Source organism: Acomys minous, assembly GCF_964271855.1.
Source record: "Acomys minous genome assembly, chromosome: 4".
NCBI classification, from domain to species: domain Eukaryota; kingdom Metazoa; phylum Chordata; class Mammalia; order Rodentia; family Muridae; genus Acomys; species Acomys minous.
In genome coordinates this window covers 68073600-68093383 of record NC_140486.1, presented here as the reverse complement: position 1 = coordinate 68093383, position 19784 = coordinate 68073600, and the positions used below count along the sequence as shown (strand labels likewise).

General features: G+C 42.8%; 1 protein-coding gene across 2 annotated transcripts in view; it reads right to left on the bottom strand.

Annotated features, from left to right (window-relative positions):
* Window positions 1–6664: 6664 nt before the first annotated feature.
* The window catches only part of AQP4 (aquaporin 4), a 14238-nt gene continuing 1118 nt past the window's right edge, over window positions 6665–19784 (bottom strand). For both annotated transcript variants that reach the window (XM_084778426.1, XM_084778427.1), the window contains exons 2-5: window positions 17005–17419; window positions 15429–15593; window positions 14922–15002; window positions 6665–11190 (exon numbers count right to left, since the gene is read on the bottom strand). In XM_084778426.1, the coding sequence (XP_084634552.1) occupies window positions 10912–11190; window positions 14922–15002; window positions 15429–15593; window positions 17005–17419 (940 nt within the window). In that variant the 3' untranslated portion in view covers window positions 6665–10911. The remainder of the gene's footprint in view (window positions 11191–14921; window positions 15003–15428; window positions 15594–17004; window positions 17420–19784) is intronic.

Below are 19784 nucleotides of genomic sequence, written 5' to 3'. Positions count from 1 at the left end.
AAGGCTGACTCCTTGTGACGAAGACCCATTCCTCTCCAAAGCAAAAATCATTCTTTCAGTAAAGGGGCAAGCATATAGAAGTTGGATAGAAAAATAAGCCATCCCCCTCAGATGTTACTGGAAGAAAGTATCTATTTTTGATTTTGTTGTTTCAATGCAAGGTCTTGCTTATTGTATCCAGGCTGATTATCTTCCAGCCCCAGTCTCCTGAGTGCTGGGATTACAGATGTGAGCCATCGTATCTGGACTGTGTTTTTACTTTTAGGAGATGCTGGCTGCAGTATGGAAAAGGATTGGATGGAAACATGATTGATGGAGGTCAACCAGTTGTAGTGGCCCATGACCTCAGCACTCCCTATATAGTGAGACAAATCTATTGGGGGTAGGGGGGCACTGTCCTCTTCATGGTAAGATGTTTAGAAGTATCCATGACACACATCCCCTAGATTCAAGGCTCTCATTCCTGGTTGTGATAATCTCAAAACCATTTACATTGGCAGCTATTTCTTGGAGGGCAAAGTCAAGAACATTCTCTCTCTCTCTCTCTCTCTCTCTCTCTCTCTCTCTCTCTCTCTCTCTCTCTCCATCTCTCTACCTGTGTGTGTGTGGTGTATGTTTGTGGTGCACAAATGTGAGTGAGTGTGTGTGTGTACAAGTCTTTATTTACTGGCTTGAGCCAAACAGAGAAAGCATGGGTGGGGGCAAGAGGGATTTAAGAGACCTTTTATTTGGCAAACTACTAAATAGATAAGTTTACTAAATAGAGAGTTTACATGTAATGTCAAATCCATCTGAAAAATAGGAGATTTTGTATCTAAGTACTCAGGTAGCATAAATCTGATGAAACAAGTTTGCCTAGTGTGGCCCAGGCTTCCCGCAGGCCTTCTTCTCAGATTGATTGTCTATGCAGATTTAAACCTAAGGCCCCTGCTTTAGCTGTACCTGTTGAGCCATATATATATCCCCTATGGCCCGCTCTAATAAAAGTATTTAAGCCAGACATCTTATATTTCTTTAAATTGGTCATCTCCCCCAATCCCTCATGAAAAGAAACAGAAAACACAAACACACAAAACGTTATTAGGTTATCTCAATTCCTCTACTTCTCTTGCGTTTTGATGCCATTTTCCTGTATATCTCTGTGAGTATGATGATTAGAATTCACTTGTGCAGGGGCTGAGGCAACAGCTCAATTGGTAAAACACTTGCCATGCAGGTGTGAGGACTTGAGCTTGATACTCAGAAGCCAGGTGAAAATCATTCTGAATGGTGGCATGCTCTCATGAGCCCAGCACTGGGGAAGGTGGAACAAGAAACCCCCAGGGTCCACTGATCAGCTGGTCGACCTGAATTTGTAAGATTCGGGCCAGTGAGAAATGTTTCAAACACCAAAGTGGACCACACCTGCTGAGCTATAACAGAACTTTACTTATGGAGCGCGTGTGCTCTCTCGCGTGCGTGCTTGTGCATACACACACACACACACACACACACACACACACACACACACGCACGCACGCACGCACACCATTCAACATCTGGCAAGTGGCCTGAGTTCCACTTCCGGTGGATTGGTCCAGGCACAGATATCAAAGGTCCCAAGGTCAGGCATAGTATTAGCTCTTTTAGAATGAAATTGCTGGTGTCAGATGGCAGTAGAGACTCGGGAGTTCCATAAGCCCAAGATTATATCAAAAGTGTTATAGCCCTTTGTCTAGCTGATGTGCTAAGCATGACAGAGGAAGCAGGTGGATGTCTGAAACCAGCCAGTAGGCAGTTTCAGTGAGATGCGAGCCTGGCGGTGCTTCCCTTGTGGTCAAAACCAAGCTAGAGGAGGCGTTGGAGCAGGCTCCAGCAGATGCCAAGGCAGTTCATGGCTGCCTTCCCACTGGGTGTCCAGGCTTGCTTTTCCCACAAAATAAATGGAGTCTCAGATAGTCATGGTGGAGGAATGGTGAACACCAGAGAGAGCCAGCCAGCCAGCCAGCCAAGCTTTTTTTAGGAACCTCGGGCAGTGGGGAGGGGTTTGAGCATGAATGTGTCTTATTCATTGCCGCTAGGGGTGCCATGATACTTAATCTCCATGCAGTGGTTCAGTACCTCATTTACACGCAGTAGCATGGGGTTCTATCGCAAGAGGGAAAACACAGAACTTAATTAACTTAAGTGTCGGGGAAGAACTTCTAGGTACAACTAAAGGTCATTTGCTTAAGGGTAGGATCTCCTTAGCAAAGGGTGGGGTATTCCAGGAAGCCCCTGGTGTTTGCTAAATTGTTTTCTTATCAGGAAAGGATCAGGCCTGTAATCTTCCCTGAGGGCTAAGTGAGGCTCCTTACAAGATCTGGGGTTACCAGATCAGGTGGAGTGAGAACTCCACTGAGAAAAGGGAATCTACCATCATAGAATGCTTGCAAATAGATTTCCAGCGATGTCAGACTTCAACCTTATCCAGCAGAGTCCCTGCTTCAAACACACACACACACACACACACACACACACACACACACACACACACACACACACCCCAGCAAGAAAGAATAGATCACTCTGATTTAGCTGGGTAACCCCTACCCCTGTTCCTTCAGGAAAAATTGACTTCCAAGTGTCAATGCAATAGAGCAAAACAGGTGTTTTCCTCTCTTTTTTGCACAACCAGCCCATCATTCTGGGTCTGGTTACAATTTCCTTCAAGCAATCAAGAGTTCAGGCAATTAGGAAGTTTTCCAATGTAAAATAATCCAGTAGTTAGACTTTATTCCCACTCATGATTCTCTGTGTTTTAAGAAAAAAAAAAGGCCATTCATGGTAATGTATCTAAAATGTATTTTAAAATGAGCTTTACATGTACTATTTGTAAGTAGAAGACAAAATTGCCTCAGCCCCTGCACAAGTGAATCCTAATCATCGTACTCACAGATAAACAGGAAAATGGCATCAAAACACAAGAGGAGTAGAGCAACAAAGGTTGCTTGGATAATAGAGAATATGACATACCTGCAAGAAAATTAAATAGTCTATAATAATAACACAGGGAGATATGTAAGAACGGCTGTAATGGTGAGAATCAAAGTAACATATGACAATTACTTTCAATTTGAACTGAGGTGAAGAAAATCAGAATTACAATACTCTTGTGATTAAATTTTGATGAGATGAAAATGTCATCATTGTTTGATGAGGATTTATTAGAGTTCAAAGAATATGAATGATTTAAGCACAGTGCACCAACACCACAGGGCTGAATAATCTCCAGCAGTATTTCTCCACTCTTCCTTGTCGCAGGCCACTGGGGAAATCTCAGCCCTCTCCTTCCTCAGTTTGACTGTTTCCATGTAATCACTTTCTGGGAACAATGCGAGAGATATAACTCAAGTCCTTTGTGATAAGTTTTGGCATTGAAATCTTTTAGTAGCTTTCCAGGAAGCATAGGCTGAGACTTAGCCTCATGCTCTTGTTTCATTACTAACTTTCAACTATTTTATTTTTTATTTTTAGTGATATGAGTATATGTTTGTCTGTGTGGGTTTGTGCACATGAGTGCAGTGCTCTCTGAGGCCATGTGAGAGCATCAGAGTCAACAAAACTGGAGTTACAGATGGTTGTGACCCAACACTGATGCTGGGAACTGAAGCCCGGTGTTCTGTAAAACTGTATGTGCTCCCAAACACAGAGCCAGGTTCCCAAACATATATATTGTGTATATGAGTACTCTGTCTTCATGCTCACCAAACGTGGGCATCAGATCCCATTACAGATGGTTGTGAGTCACCATGTGGTTGCTAGGAATTGAACTCAACCTCTGAAAGAGCAGTCAGAAGTGTCACAGTTATAAAACCCTAACTAAGACACTGACATTTTCCAAAAGTAGTCTTTAAACTCTATAGTCTGGTCTAGGCAAAGTGATCATATAGTAGTTTGAGTTATTTTCAAACACTATTTGCAAATACATTTCTTAATATTTCATTTGTAGGTTTATAATAAATAAATTCACCAAGTTTTTCTATGGGTCCCTGGACAAAGCTGCTAATTTTGAACAAAAATGTAGATGGTGCATTGTGGGAGAAGCTTTTGACTTATCTTTGCTCATCAAAGTCCCTTGGTCACTCAAAGTCCCCTTTAAAATCACTTTGTAAGTTTAGCTAGTCTATCTTTGTGGAATTTGCACTTGAGGCTTAAATCTTCCTGCAGAGGCCATTGAGGAGATAATGAAAGATTATGTCGGGCACAACTGAAATGTCCCAGTATTTTGTAATCTCAATTGATATGAAAAATCAAAGGCATGCAAAAATAGAGATAACGAAAGTTAGAGCTACTGGAAGCAGAATGTGCCTCAGCTAAGAGTCCCCAGAGGGTAGTGGCTGGGACAGAAAGGTGTGGACAGTTGACTGAGTTAAAATCTCATGTCTGTCCCCTGGTAGGCCTGTGACTCTGAACACATTGATTCCTTGTTTAGACTTACATTTCCTCTTGTATCTGAATTGTGAAAATGGCTTGTAGGGGTTCATTAAGAGATGAGAAATTGGAGAAATCATATACTGGGTGCATAGTAAGTGTCCAACTGTTATTATTATTGAACTATTGAAGACTTTAGCAGTAGCTGCACTAATCCTTACCTCTAGCCTTTTCAGGAACAACCAGGCTATATCTTAAATAGTGATTTTGATAATATTTTCTCAAGGGAAAAAACTTAATTTCCTAAATTATCAAAAGTATAAGTTAATCCTCTGTAGCCACTCATCTTGTTTCCCTTTGTAAATTCTTTTCTAAGGTCTATGATTTTCCTGGTTCTCAGCATTTAATTCATTTCTCTATGGTCGTATGGTAAGATGAGGATTTCCTTACATGCATAATATACATACCTCCATACGTATGTATGTGTGTGTGTGTGTGTGTGTGTGTGTAATTGAGAAACCTCCATACATATGTGTATGTGTGTGTGCTCATGAACTTGAGCATGCATGTAATTAAAGGCCAATATGGTTGCTGGGAAATTGGATTGGTAGGGCTGTGAGAGATTTGTATTAGATGCAGGAGACTCATACACATGGTTGAAATTGAGAAACACGTTCCAGATTTTGCTTCTCTATTATGTGTAAAGTGAGGTAATTTGTTTATTCCACTAAACACTTAGTTTATTTTGTCATTTTTGGAGATGAAAATAGTAGTGGTGTTTCCCTTTTAATGATTCTTGAAATTATGTATAAGTTCTATATATATATGTTTTTAGAGTTGCAATTTTTTAAATTTATTTTTATTCTTTCTTTCTTACCCTTGGGTAATACTTCAAAATGTTGTACTCTTCTGTGTCAAGTGACTGTTTGAGAGGGAAGGATTGCAGGGTACAGTTTGCATTTTTTCATTCAGATGCCTGAATATCAGAATTTTTTTCTAGTCATCCATACATGCATCCTGTGTGCATCTGCTCACTCACTCATCTTATATTTCATTGGCACTCTCCCTTTTCTATATCTATGACTCATAAAAAGATTATTAATCTTGGATACCATCATTTTTCAGAGATTTCAGAACATGCAAGAGTCTAAGAACCCAATTTAACCTTTTAGCCTTCAATGTCTTCTTAAAACTCAGAGAAGAGACAAGAGGGAAAAACCAAAAAAATGGTAGGAATCAGTCTAAGTGACATTAAGTTTTAGACATTGCCAAAACTGAATAATCATTAAAAAAGCAGGCTGCCACTTCTGCCTAAGCTTTCAATGCTTGTTAAAATACTTTGCTTGGTGAAGTATTCAACTGAAGTAAATTTCATCTAACATCTGGCCATTGCACAAACACAGCAATGAAAGCTTGCCTTGTTGCCCCAACATTGGGTATAAATTTTAGAAATCCAATTAGTGTTGCATTCTTTTTGTGATTTTTTTCCCTTTGTGTTTGAATTAATTTTGAGCTCCTACCTGGAATTATAAGAATTCAAATATTTAGCACAAACATCTCAGCAGCAGGAAACAATTAGGTTGGAGAACAGGGTTTGGTGGCGTTTCCTCATGATTAGAAGATACTCTTTAATTGCTTTGTCCTTGCAGCCTACACTTATCCAGTAGAGTGTCAAGCCTCTTAGAGCATGAGGATGAAAGAAGGGAAAGAGAAATACACAGGATAAACAAAACACATCCATAGCCATTAAGAAGTTTAGAATCCAGGGGAAGAGAGAGGCACCTATGCAAATTGTTTCACCATAACATGACAAATCCTATGAGATACATACTGATTTGGCTTCCAAGGACTATTCACCCTTCATTATTATCATATGGGCTGCACCCTTCATGAATGAGTACCCGCCAACCGTGCACTGAAGGTGTGTAGTCACTGTGATGATGGCCCATAGCCTCCAGTCACCTTTGTAGACGTGGACATTGTGGATGAAGCCTGGGAAAACATCTTCTTCACTGTCCGTATCAGGGCCTATGGCTGTCTATACTCTCCAGGCTTTCACAACCCAAAAATGATTTTATGGGATCCAACACCATTTGGTGTAGCTTATACTCAAATATCAAAATCTACCGTTCATTCCAATGGAAGTGCAAAAACTACAACTGAATTTTTAAACACCGTCAAATATATGGCATACCTTTAAAAACATTTGAAGATTTATTTGTTTGATCATCATAATATGATGTGCAAGACAAGACATGGAAGAACCCAGCCGCATCGCTAATACTTTTAATAGATTTTTCCCAAATATTAGACATTACAATTTAAATCTCTTTAGCATTATCTCTAATGTTGGAGGAATATTTGGTTAATAAATAATTGTAAATATAACCACACATTCATTTTATTTTTCTTAGTTTCTCATAAATTACAAGCTTATTGTAATTTGGGTCATAAGAGCATAAATAATTGTTTATGTATTTCCATAAATTGCATGTTTATTTAATTAAACCTGAAAAAAAATCTAGGAATACGTTACAGTGGGATATGTTAGGTATATTTCTTATATCTTGATTTTTTACTTAAACGTGTATAAGAGTATCATAGCTGTCCTTAAATTTAGTGTTCCTGGCATGTGGTGTACAGCATTTGTTTGGTGTGTGTTGTCACAAGCTATGGGAAGTTATTTGCAGCCTCAGTTTTTGATTTTTGAAGTTAAACGTCTTAACATTTCTTTCTGAGAATTATGGGTTTCAAAAGTTTGTGCTATTTAGGTGTTCTGAAAATCATTGGCACCTAGACAGGAACTCAGGAAATTTGAGGTAAAGAAAGCGAGTTTTGTTACATTATGCTTTCACATAGTAACCACACTTTCTTAATAATTTTCACTCTGTGATGTTACTGGGTAAGAATGTTATTACTTCCAGATCCAAAAGGTTCCAAATTCATATATTCTGTAGTCTTATGATAAGAACGCTTTTATAGTTTTTTGTAATTGTCTATTTGCCTCACCATCCCCACTTGTCACAGAGGCAGTGTCTCTGTCAGATTTGTGATGTGTGGGGAAGGCGCCAACTTGATGCTCCAAAGGGCCATGCAGGGATTAGTGACAGCATGGAATCAGTCCCTCGGTTTTAGAAGTTGGCTGCCATCAGTGAGGTTAGACCAATGCACATGTTGCCGGCCTTCACCTAGAAGAAGAGCTTTGCTTTTTGAAATTGGCCTCCGATAAGTCAGCTCACTTCTCTCAGGCATACTTTCCAGGGATTTCTAATCTCCTTGGAAAATCTTCAACAGAGAGCAGCTTTGGCCAGCAGTGCCTGTGAGCTGTGCTAGGACCCTCTCTGATGATAACTGTAAGGAAAAGGACTTATGATTACATCAAATGGCAGAAACAAGCTATAAAATTACCAGTGACTTAGACTCCAGAAAACACTTTTTTTTTTGGAAGTATAAAAGGGTAGGACTTTGGGAAGAAAACTGAAACCTTCATTTAAAATCAGAGTCCTACATTTGAAAAAAAAAACCCTTAAAATCTGCTTAAAAATAACTCCCTTCTGCTTTGTTTTAACAGACTATGTGCATTTTCAGTGTATGGACCACCTGAAATTTAGGAAGTGTCTGTTTTCTCCTCCTGGGGGAAAAGGCAGTTGGCATTGTTTCATGGCTCCTATCAATCTTTTATGTCTTCCTGATTTTTCCTCTCTGATCTCTGTGCTTGTGTATCTGTCAGCAGCTGTCTCTGGGGAGTGATACTATGCACTTCATTAATAAGAAGGGATTAAAGGAAAAAGCCCCGCTCTCCTAATACACTGGATAATTTGGTGCCATCCACGAGGCAATAGACCCCTGCTGCATAGATGTCATTAGAAAGGTACAATTTCATTACTTTTTTTTTTTTTTTTTTACTGGCAGAGCCTTGAGTGAAATGCAAGACACAGTGTCTCATACGCAGAGACGAAGAGTGAGGAAGCCCTCACCCTCTGCCCTTGCACGGTAGAATATGAAAATATGCTCTGTTTTCACATCCCTTGTTGCCTTCCTTTGATGGCACTAGAATTTATGCTTTCATTAAATAGTGAGCAAAATAAAAATTGGAAGAGATTATTGGTATTCTTAAGTGCCAAATGAGCACAATTTTTTTTCTTATCAAAACAGCATGCTTGTTTCGATTACCTACTGTGTGCCTGGCATTCTGCCAGCTGCTAAAACAAACAAACAAACAAACAAACAAACAAACAAAAAACAAATCTCAAAGCCATGATTCAGTGTTTTTCAGTCCTTACCATATTGAATGCTGTTACTGGAAATGACGGTTCAAGCGAGTACAAGCGAAGTAAACTGTATGGCATAGTAAAAAAAAAAAAAAAAAAAAAAAATCGCAGGCAATGAAACGGAAGCGCAATCGGAAGTCTGCGTAACTCTTCCTTGGTAGCTAAATTTACTTTTGACCTGACGTAGTTTGTTGATGGTTGATATCGCCTTCTGGGCGGAAGCACCTGACTCTAAGCCCATGTAGTATGTTGAGAAAACACTTGAAATAAGGGGCACGAGTCACCCCGGGGAGGTTCACGCCCTGGGTCTGTGAGTGCGTTTCTGGGAGTAAGCTTATGTCTGTGCGGTAGTATTTTCAAAGCCCTGAAAAGGGGCCTCATGCCTCTGGCTTCTAGCAGAAAACACGCCGGTGGCGCCGAGAGGCACACGCTGGCCTCGCGGCTGCCTGGACGTTGCACGTCAGTTTTCTAGCACCGAAGAGAATCAGGTTTAAATAGTGGTCCATAATCTCCCCGCCACGGACACAACCCTGCCATTGACAATAAGAAGCCACATCCAGTTGGAATTGTGCTTGGGAGAAGAAAGCCGTGGATTCTCAGCCATTTACAAGCTAGTCCTCACAGAGGTGGCTCTTCTCTCTCCCGCTACTAACTTTTGTTCAGTGTAATTGACATTTGCAGCGCTTTGTCTAAGATAAATGCTAGGCTGGACGGTTCTGACGGTAGAAACTGGGGTTTCCACAGAGCATTTGACTGGTAGAAGGCAAAGCAGTATGGGAAAAACAAAATTTTTTTAAACAAATAAACCAGGCAGTAGGGTAAATAAGAACACATTAAGCTATATGTAATCTGAAGGATGGGCCACCTAGGAGTGCTGAACAGAGGTAGTCTCCTCACCCTTTTATTTGGCAACCGGGTTGCATCTTGTTTGCCAAATATTTTAGTTCATACACTTATACTCACAGTGGTGATCATCAACAGACTTCGTGGGAAGTGAGACAGCATCGGCCGCTAGGATGGGGCAGGAGCAGCTTGTACCTTCTAGAACAGGCAGGACTTAGATAACGACAAAAAAGCCAGGACTCAACTAGTCAAGTTCTTGTCCAAAATACCTCAGCTAGTGTTTCAATACAGATGCAAAAATGACAAACAAGTGCCCCAGTTTTGTCAATAACATTTAAAAAGTAAGTGAAGCGGTTAAAAGCTTAAGCAGTTAATCTTGTGTGGTGCGTGTAAGTATGTGCACTGAAAGCAGACCAATCGTTTGATAACAGATGTCCCCTCTCCCTGTGACAGCCGTAAGGCTGTAGTAACCTTTGCTCTACCTCCCATCAGACCTCACAGGTCTGGCTGCTCTGAACCTCGGTGCATGTTCTGTGGACATGTTTCATAAGATGGAACTATTGCACGGACAGATTGAACATTCTTTCCAAATTTTTTGATTTTAACTCTACGGTTTCTTGGATTCTGAGGAGGAAGGAGGATTATAAAAAATTGGGGTTGGGCTGGACTGTGGTGGCACATGCCTTTTAATCCTAGTGCTCTGGAGGCAGAGTCATGTAGATCTCTCTGAGTTCGAGGCTAACCTGGTCTATGGAGCGAGTTCCAGGATAGCCAAGGCTATACAGAAAAACCCTGTCTTGGGGGAAAAAAAAAAGAATTGCGGTAGGGACCTGACAGTCAGATATTTGCCCATATAAATGCAAATGAAATATCAGTAACGGCACTTGCCAATTTTTCCCCTCCGAGGTAGTTTCTAAGTCAGGGATGGCATATGAAAGAACTTACTACGTTCTTCTCTTGAAAGACTCTGTGACATACAGCATTTTGTCATTGTTAAATCAACCCAATGAAAGTCACTATTCCAGCGAGGACCTGTAATGCCAGCTTCCTCACAGGCATGCCCATATGCCCTGTAAGAGGCAAGACTTGACCAGATCTTGGTCCACGTGTTCAGTTGTTATAAATGGAAGGGAACTCGATAAACTAGTTGCATCTTTGCTTTGGGGATACTTTAGAAAAAGATTTCTGTTTTAAGATTTCATATTCACTATATTCATTATAGGCGTCTTCTCCTCCCCGCTCCCCATCAATAATAGTAAAATATGTGTTGTTTAACCCGAGTAATGAGACATGAAACAAGAAACCCGCAGCTGTCTAATTATAACAAATCTGTTTCCTTAATGGGCGGCAGGAAATCCGAGGCCAGGTCTAGGGAGTCCCTTCTGCTTTCAGTGCTCTCCTCTAGTCATACCGAAGACAAGACCTCGCCAGACGGGTCTTTCCCCTTCTTTTCTTCGCCACGATCAATGTCGATCACATGCACCACGCCGGGTTTCAATATCAAGTCTTCCGTCTCCACTTGGCTCCTGTTGTCCTCCACCTCCATGTAGCTCCCTTTCGTCTGCTGTGCAGCCTTGCTGAAGGCTTCCTTCAGGCGGCGTTTGAGCTCCACGTCGGGACAGAAGACGTACTCGTAAAGGGCGCCCGCGAGCACAGCTCCTATGATGGGTCCGACCCAATATATCTGGGGGAAGGGTGGGGAAGGGGGGAAGTAGAGAAAAGCGGTTACAGTGGACAAACCATGAATATAGAGTGTAACTGAGTAAATTAAGGCAGCAATGATCTCTCTCTCTCTCTCTCCCCCCCCCCCCCCTCACACACACAGGCACGCACACACAGACACAGATTTGAAAATACATGAGAAAATATACCAAGTTTACACCAAATATTTACACATTATTAAAGAACATTTAAACATAAAATAAAAGAGAAATTTTTTCTTTTGTTTTCTTTCTTTTAACTTTATATTTTAATATTCTTTTTAAAAAGTATTAGAGAAAGGGTCTAGCTCAGACATCTCTCAACACTCATCCATAGCCCAGGCTAGTCTTGAGCTCACATTGCTTCCCCATCAGCGTCATACGCGCTGAAAATATTAGTGGGTACCGTTACACCCGGCATCAACTTTATCACAAGTCTTAATGTAAAAAAGCTCCTCTCTGGTGACTCCACAAGTTAAGCAGACACTAGGAATTCCTTAAAATAGAAAGAAAATAATAATAATTTTTGGTGCATGTTTCTCTTCTGTGCTCCACAGTAGCGCTTTCCCTTGATGTGTATAATCAGGGTCAGGGTGCAGTTTTATCACTTAGCGTGTTAGTTACTCCATCTGCACAGTGAGTGTAGTGACAGCCCCACCACTTAGCAGTTCTGTGATTGCTTTCATCAGGGACTTGATCCATTTTGAGACAAGGTCTCCTGTGTCCCAGGTTGCCTTGAACTCACCAAGTACCCAAAGATGGCCTTGAACTACTAACCCGCTCTCCCCACCTCAGTCTTTTCCTCCAGAGTGCTGGGATCATAGACGTGGGCTACCATGCCCAGTGTATTTGGGGCTATAGAGAGAACCTAGGGCTTAGTTCATGCTTGACAAGCACTTTACCAATTAAACTACACCCCTGTAATTATAAGTGGCTTAACTTACATGCCTTACGTTCTTTATCTGCAGAGCAGAGTCTATATAATCCACATCTCACGGGGCCGTGAGGACTAAATGAAATGCCAGCTATAAAGCACTTACTGGCTTGTGTCTCAGGGAAGCCAGTTCAGTTTGTGCATCCTGGACCATTTAAGATTGTATCGGACTAACTTGGATGTTAGTGTCTTTATATTATATGCTTTCCTTCTTTAAAATTGGGTAATTCTATTTGCATGGTTTATGGTTTATTTATCTCTTTCATTGGAGAGTATTTCCCTCTGCATACTGCTTCAGTGAAAACCTGCACCGACTTAGGGATGTAGGCTAGATATGCATTAGTGAGTAATTCTGTAGGGCTTCAGTAAATGACGAGTTTGTTTTTGTTTTTGTTTTTAATCACATCAGGGGTGTATTCAGAATAAACTAGGCTTTCAATGTGGTTCAGCTGCAGCAACACACATTAGCACACGTCCACGCTATAGTGTTAGGTGCTCATCCAATAGATTCACTTGTGAGCAAAATTCCTGTTTACTGAGCATTCTAAGTGGCTGTACTGAGCACTGTTCTTATCCCATTCATAGCCTTTGATGCAGATACTATTAAAACACACATTCCTATGGCTTGGACAGTTGGTACTCTCGGCGGTTACAAGCTCTCAGAGATAGCATACTTCACAAGTGATTGAATTGCACCATTTTACCAACTTAACTGTTAGCTCTCTCATTTGAGGAAAAAAAAACCACGACCATGTCTTGCTTAGAGCAGCGCCTGGAAGCTAACTGCACTTAACATCTTCACTGTAAAGCCTAAAGGAAAGCCAAGCTTCGTGCTGAAGCCAAGCTCACGGCCTTAACAGGGAAACAGCCGGGTAAGTCGCTGGTCCAACCAAGCTCCTTATCGCGAACATGAAAGAGCCCAAAGGAAAGTTTATCTTCTGTGTGCCCTTTCAAAGGAGAAATGAGAGCACTCCTTTAAATGCCTTTGCTCTTTGTTCCTTCCATAAGATCTCATTAGATTGGGGCCACTTCACAGGCCTCAAGTGCCACATGGGAGAAAGGCCGCTGTTAGACAATCACTACCCTTTCCAAAATGCTCTGGAGGGGACAGCTAACTCCACGTTCTCAAAAATAAGTCGTGGTGCCAAATGGCTCTTCCCAAACAGAGTCCCGTGTCCTTTAATGTACCTGTAAATTTTTATCAGGAATATTATTGTTGAAAACAGAAAGATACATAAACTACATAAGAGTGGTTAAAAGAACCTCCTAAATTGTAATTGCATTACTTAACTAAAACCTGTCCGCTTATTGTAAGGCCTATACACTTCTCATTAAATTTTTCTATTTGGGGGCCTGGAAAAATGGCTCCACGTTTAAAGTGTGTCCGTGCAAGTATGAGGATCTGATTTTGAGTCCCTGAAACCCACATAAAAGCCAGACATCATAGTGGATGTCTGCAATGCTTGTGCTCCCACGGCAGGATGGGAAACAGCAGGTGGAGAAGCCCAGGGGTGAGTGAGCCAGTTATCCTGGTGATCAGGGGCGAGCAAGAGACCCAGTTCAAACAAGGCAGAAAATGAGACCTGATACCCACGGTTGTCCTCTGACCTCCACTTGCTATGGCACGTGTGTACCCACCCCCCACCGCCACCCCCGCTGCCACCACAGAGAAAATAAACTCCATTTTGTTAATGTAGTAAGTCTTTTCAGAAATAACAGTGGCAAAATGACCAGGCCAATGAGAGATGCTGGGGATCAAGATTTTACATGTCTGTGCCCAAATTGTGTCTTAGCAATTCACTACACTTTTTGTGTAAGGGAATTCATGCAGTCATGGTGTGATGCTTTCCACCTTTCCTGGGTCATGCCACCCTTGAGGTGCCGTGGCTGGATCTATTGCAGCCACGTGTATAAGATCAAAGCACAAACGACAAATTATTATGTTTATAGCTTAAAAATGCAAAAATCACATTCATAGTGCATGAATGTCTATAAAAGTTGGCTCCGTTTTCAAGCTGGCATATTTTTTTCTTGTATTGTATAGGTTATTTAAGTTAATGAATGAGTGGCTTTCACAATTGCCTCTGATTGGAAGGACAGAAATTCTCTTGTTGACAGAAACAATTGAAACAGCCTTGATGTATCTCTCACTGCTCTGGGCCCAGATTAACAAGAAGGTTAGTTCTGAAAGTACAGCTTCTTGAGAGTCATTTAGTTTTCTAGTCACAGCTCTGGTGACAATGGCACCAACATCCACACCATTTATTTGCACTGTCCACAGTTCACAAGTTTCCAGCTCCTGTGCTGGTAACTGTGTTACGCTTATGTAAACTAAGGTGGTATGTATCTTTTTCATACGTGATGCTTTTGCATATTTCTTTCTTCCTTTAAAAATAAAGAATAAAGAAAAATTAAATTTCTGCTGTTGCTAACAAGGCTTTCTTTCAATGATTTAAGCACTAATGCCCGCACATGCTTATGAATTAAATTTGTTCTACATAGCAAACTCTGTGTACTAAGTATTCTGCTACAGTCTGCCAGACATATATTTGACAAGGGCTCAAGAAAACCCAGCTATTAGTGAAGGCCTAGAACAGAAAACTATGGTCTGTATTGGGCCTCTGTTAGACTCTATTTCCTGTGACAGGTCCAATAATAAGCTGAGATTTGGAGTGGGGGGGGCAAGAGAAATTAATGAACTAAATTATGCTAATAAAAAGGAGGCTTTTGGACAATCGTTCCCAATTTCAGAATGAGGAGGTATACCAAGTAAGTAGTTACCCAGTGGTTTTCCCAGTTTCCCATGATAACTGCAGGTCCAAAGGATCGAGCTGGATTCATGCTGGCTCCGGTATAATTGATCTATGGGGGAAAAAGAGCAACACCTCAGACATTTTGGAAACAGAGATCTTAACAGGTATCATTTGTTGTAACTCACTGTTGTGTCCTCAGAGGAACATTGAGATCTGGCCACTTTACAGTTGGCAAAGCAAAAAACTTAACTTCCACAGACATGGCTGAATAGGAGCCAACCGTTTATTTTGTAGCACACTCTGCACGGATGCAGGGGTATGCTCACCTAGTTTTTTTTTTACACATATATCTGTGTGTTGAAAACATAACACGGACATAGACAATATTCCTGAAATAATCTAAACGCTGAGGCGGTTGGCTCTGGTCAGGCTAGTGGAACTAAAGAAAGCGTCAGTTGTAAACCCTCGTCTTCAGGCTAGCTTCAGGGTGAGGTAAATGAGATGGATCAATTATTCAAATGGACTTAAAACTTACTGCAAACAAATGTCCAATTGCAACGGAAAATCCAATTGCTAAAGCTATTGAACCAGTAACATCAGTCCGTTTGGAATCACAGCTGGCAAAAATAGTGAAGACCAACTGGAATGTGATTATCAACTCCACCAGCAGCCCATGGCCAGCGGTAAGGTTTCCGTGAACCTAGAGAAAGAAAGAGACACCCCATCAGAACTGGAGCAAGAGTCTAGGTCTACAGCAATGCATCAGTAGGAAGGTTCCAGTGTCCACAGAGAGCCATGGCTAACTTGAATTTTCTCCCAACCCCAGGCTGAGATTCCCAGCCTTTCCACCTCCTAAAAACAAGAAATCAATTTACCCTCATTTTGGGCCATTACAGATAATTGCTTTTACAGTGCCTGAGTTTTCACTGAATGTTGTTTTTAGCAACACAAGCAAAATGTGTTAGTGCTGCACTTCGCTTGTACAAGTTGTTCTTAAGAGATTTATAAGGTTACGAGGCAATTATTAGACCCATTGATTAGGCTTAGGTTAGTTCATAGATATCTCAACTAACACATAAGCCTTGAGCTTAAAGGCAGCCCTGGTGCTGAGCTATGGAGGAATCCCGCCAATTGCAGAGAAGAACAGGAAGATCAAACGAACATGGATTTCCTTTTTTGTTGGGGTTTCTCTGTGTAGCCCTGGCTATCTTGGAACTTGCTTTGTAGATGAGGGTGGCTTCAAACTCAGGGATCTGCCTGCTTCTGCTCGATGAGTGCTAGGATTAAAGGCATGGCCCTTTATGTAGATATTTAAAGTCCCCTACCTATGAAAAGCAACGAATTGTTGCCCCTGCCACCAAACAAATAATTGCAAACCCTTAAGATAAGAATACATCCAAGCCAGTCATACTGATTTTACCTGTAATCCCAGTGTAGGAGGCAGAGACAGGAGGATTGCTACAAGTTCAAGGCCAGCAGGAGGTGGATAATGAGTGTGAGACCCTGTCTCAGAAAGCATGTTCAGTGTTGTTACTGGGGTGGCAGAGAAAACAAATCAAAACAAAACACTTTGAGACCTTTTAATCACGCTCAAGTCACTCAATAGTAACTAATAACGCTCTCTGGACACTTCTTCTCTATCTGGGCAGGGTCTCTGTACGTAGTCCAGGCTGGACTTCACTCCTCATCCTCCTAACTTAACCTCCTAAGTGCTGGGATTAAAGGCAACCCCCCTGCCTGGCTCTTCTGCGCATATTTTAAAAAACCCAACACTAAGTTTCCACTCTTTTTCTTTTTGAAGACAAGTTTCTATGTAGTACAGGCTTGTTTTGACCTTGATACGTAGCTGAGGATGACCTTGAACTTCTAATTCTCCTGCCTTCACGTTCCAAGTGCTGGTGGTGTAGCTATGTGCCTCTACCCCTCATATACGTGGTGCTGGGAATATAACCTTGATGCATGCAGGCAAGCAGTCTACCAACCGAGCTATCTCCCCAGCTCCTTAATCAAGTCGAATTATGACTGCCTCTTAAGCCAATGAGCCATCTTTCAGCAGAGTTTGCAAGCAGCCTGGAGTTCTAATACAGCAATAAGAATCTAAGCGTTCTTACCGTGGTGACTCCCAGACCTCCCACCACGCTGGGAGGTGTGACCAGGTAGAGGATCCCGGCTCCGATGATGGCCCCCAGGCACTGTGCAGCGATGTAGAAGACTGACTTGGCAATGCTGATCTTTCGCGTGCACACCATGGCCACTGTCACAGCGGGGTTGATGTGGCCACCACTGATGTGGCCAAAGCACTGCACCATGGTAGCGATGCTGAGTCCAAAGCAAAGGGAGATGAGGACCATGTCCACAGGTAAGGGGTTTTCCGAGCCACCCCAGTTGATGGTGGACCCAAGGCTGAGCAAAACGAAGATGAGCATGGCCAGAAATTCTGCAGTGACTGCCTTCCAGAAAGCTTGAGTCCAGACCCCTTTGAAAGCCACCATGATGCTCTCTCTACTGCACGAGTGACCACACTTACTGGAAGGAAGAACACAGTGCGAGTCAGAAGCTACCAACCTAGCTTTACAGCTGGAAGAGGCACCGGGAATCCAGGGAGGGCATCAGGCCTTCAGTCTTGCAGGCTGGGGTGGGCTGATGAGCTTGCTTTCCAAACCAAGAAAGACTGCTTCTGGACATCCCCTTAACCAGTAACCAAGAGCTTGTCATTCTGAGATCCTGCCATTTCCTGTTCACTGGACAGCTGCCCCAACTGTCCCTAGAAAGAACTAAGTTCCTTAAGAGATTAAGAATAAACTGTATTTAGCTGGGACTTAGTTCCCTTGGGCAAGCTTTAGAATTTATACTTTTTGTGTGTGCTTTGTTTTGGACAGAAATCAGTTTAATGGGATGGGGATGGCTCAGCAGTTAAGAGTACTGGGCTGTTAAGAGTTCTTCTCGAGGGCTTGCGTTTGGTTTCCGTGCTATCTACCACCTGTGACTCCAGCTCCAGAGAAGTGAAAACCCTTTTCTGCCATCTATTGGTACTGTATCCATGTGGTGCACAGACACACATGCAGGCATTACACGCATTACACGCATTAAAAGAAAAGTCAACTAAAAGTCTCTGACCTTTCTCAGCAACTGTTGTGCATTTCTGCACTGTCTGTTGCCCACTCTAAGAAGTTTCTCTGACCAAGGTTGAGGGTAGCTCACGGGTTGGGGAGTGAGGAGATGTGGGGAGAGTTGGATGGGGGGGCAATGTGGGTGGATATGATTATATTTCATAATATATATACACATAATGTATGTACACACATAATATCTCTATGTATGAGTTTCTGAAAAATAAAGAAAAATATATCTTAAAAGGGCATATCTTTTTCAATTTGTAGTTTGTAGCTTCAAAACGGCAGTTTGATATTGGCTTTGCAGAGGCCTGCACCCACTCCTACCCCGAGGGGGGCGTGGGCCTGTGGATTTGGAGGAACTTTGCTAGGAAGTTGGGACTATAACCCTGTCTTTTGGGAAAGTAAACTGGTGCAGGGCAGAATTGCTTCTGGTAATCAGTGTGAGCCCTGGGGACCAGGAGGAACTCAGCTGGGACAGGGACACTCCTGGCTGTTGCCTTGGGCAAGGAGGAGGCCAGCTGCAGGCTGGAGGAGTAGCTTGGGAGCCAACAGGCATCCGTGCCCAGCTCCTGGGCAGATCTGGGCTTGTAACACTGGGACGTGACAATCTCAGTCCCCAGAGGGGAGCCTGAGAGGCTTTGGGAGGGCAGACCGCAGGCACTCCAGGCTGGTGCCAGGCTTCCAGGCAGTGGCCAGGTGAAGGGGCAAAAGTAGTAGCTGCCAGAGAGGGCCAGCACCAGGGAGGAGAGATCCTGGTGAGAGACGTTATTAAAAGTGTTCGGGAGGCAGGATAGTGCCTCCTCAGGCCCCACTGGCCAGTCAATCAACAATGGGGTAGCTCTCCCCCCTCCCCCCACTCCTGGAGTCTGGAGTAGTAAGCCAGCCCCACAGGGTGCAGAGCTAGGGAGTTTAGCAAGAGGAAGGGGCTGCGGCAGGAAGCAGGACAGTTTCTGGGGGATGAGCTGCAGAGCTTCTTTCTTACTGAGGACTTGTCTCCCATGGGCTTGGCCCTAGGGCACTGTGGGCCTCCTCTTGAAGAGCTGTGGAGGTGAGGATGGGAGCCAGAGGAGAGGGAGGAGCTTGGAACGTGGTCAGGAAATAAAAGATTCCCAGGCAGCCTTCCTGAAGGGAGCCAGTTTCCTCCCGCGGTCTGGTATACCTTCTTTACTGTCTTGAAGGTCTTTGGAGCTGAAGAAGGTGGCTTTTGAAGACACTACTGTAACTGCTTATTCGGACTAGAAATTGTTAAAATCCCCTTTGAAAGGGCAATCACTCCCGTTACCCCGTTTGCTAAGACATTTTGTCCCTTGTCCCTTGCAAGACAGATAGGCAGGGTTTAGCACTGAAGACTGTAGAGGACTGGCCCAGAGAACCAACACCCAGGGAGCTTAGCGTCTATGTGCCACCCCCCTGCCCTACCCCCAAGGAAACCCTGTATGACACCAGGCTGGGGAAGGTTTCTTCACCTTTAAGAATTTCACTTTGCAGTTAGTTTGACAGTGGGGCTTTCCTTCTGTCCTGAAAAGGGAAACTACTGTGCTATGCTCACCCACCCAGGGGGCAACCAGCTATATGGGAAAATGTCCCCTGCCCAAGCAAGGTCCTCAAAGAGAATCGTGTCATTATGAAAGACCTCAGCCGGGACAATGTTGACATAGTCCTCAGAGGACCATAATATAGATACAAAAACAGCAGTAGGAATGTGGTAGAGAGGGCACCCTGGGGAGCCACTGGGAAGGTCCCCAAGTGAGTGGGAGAGGCTCTGAGAGCTCACA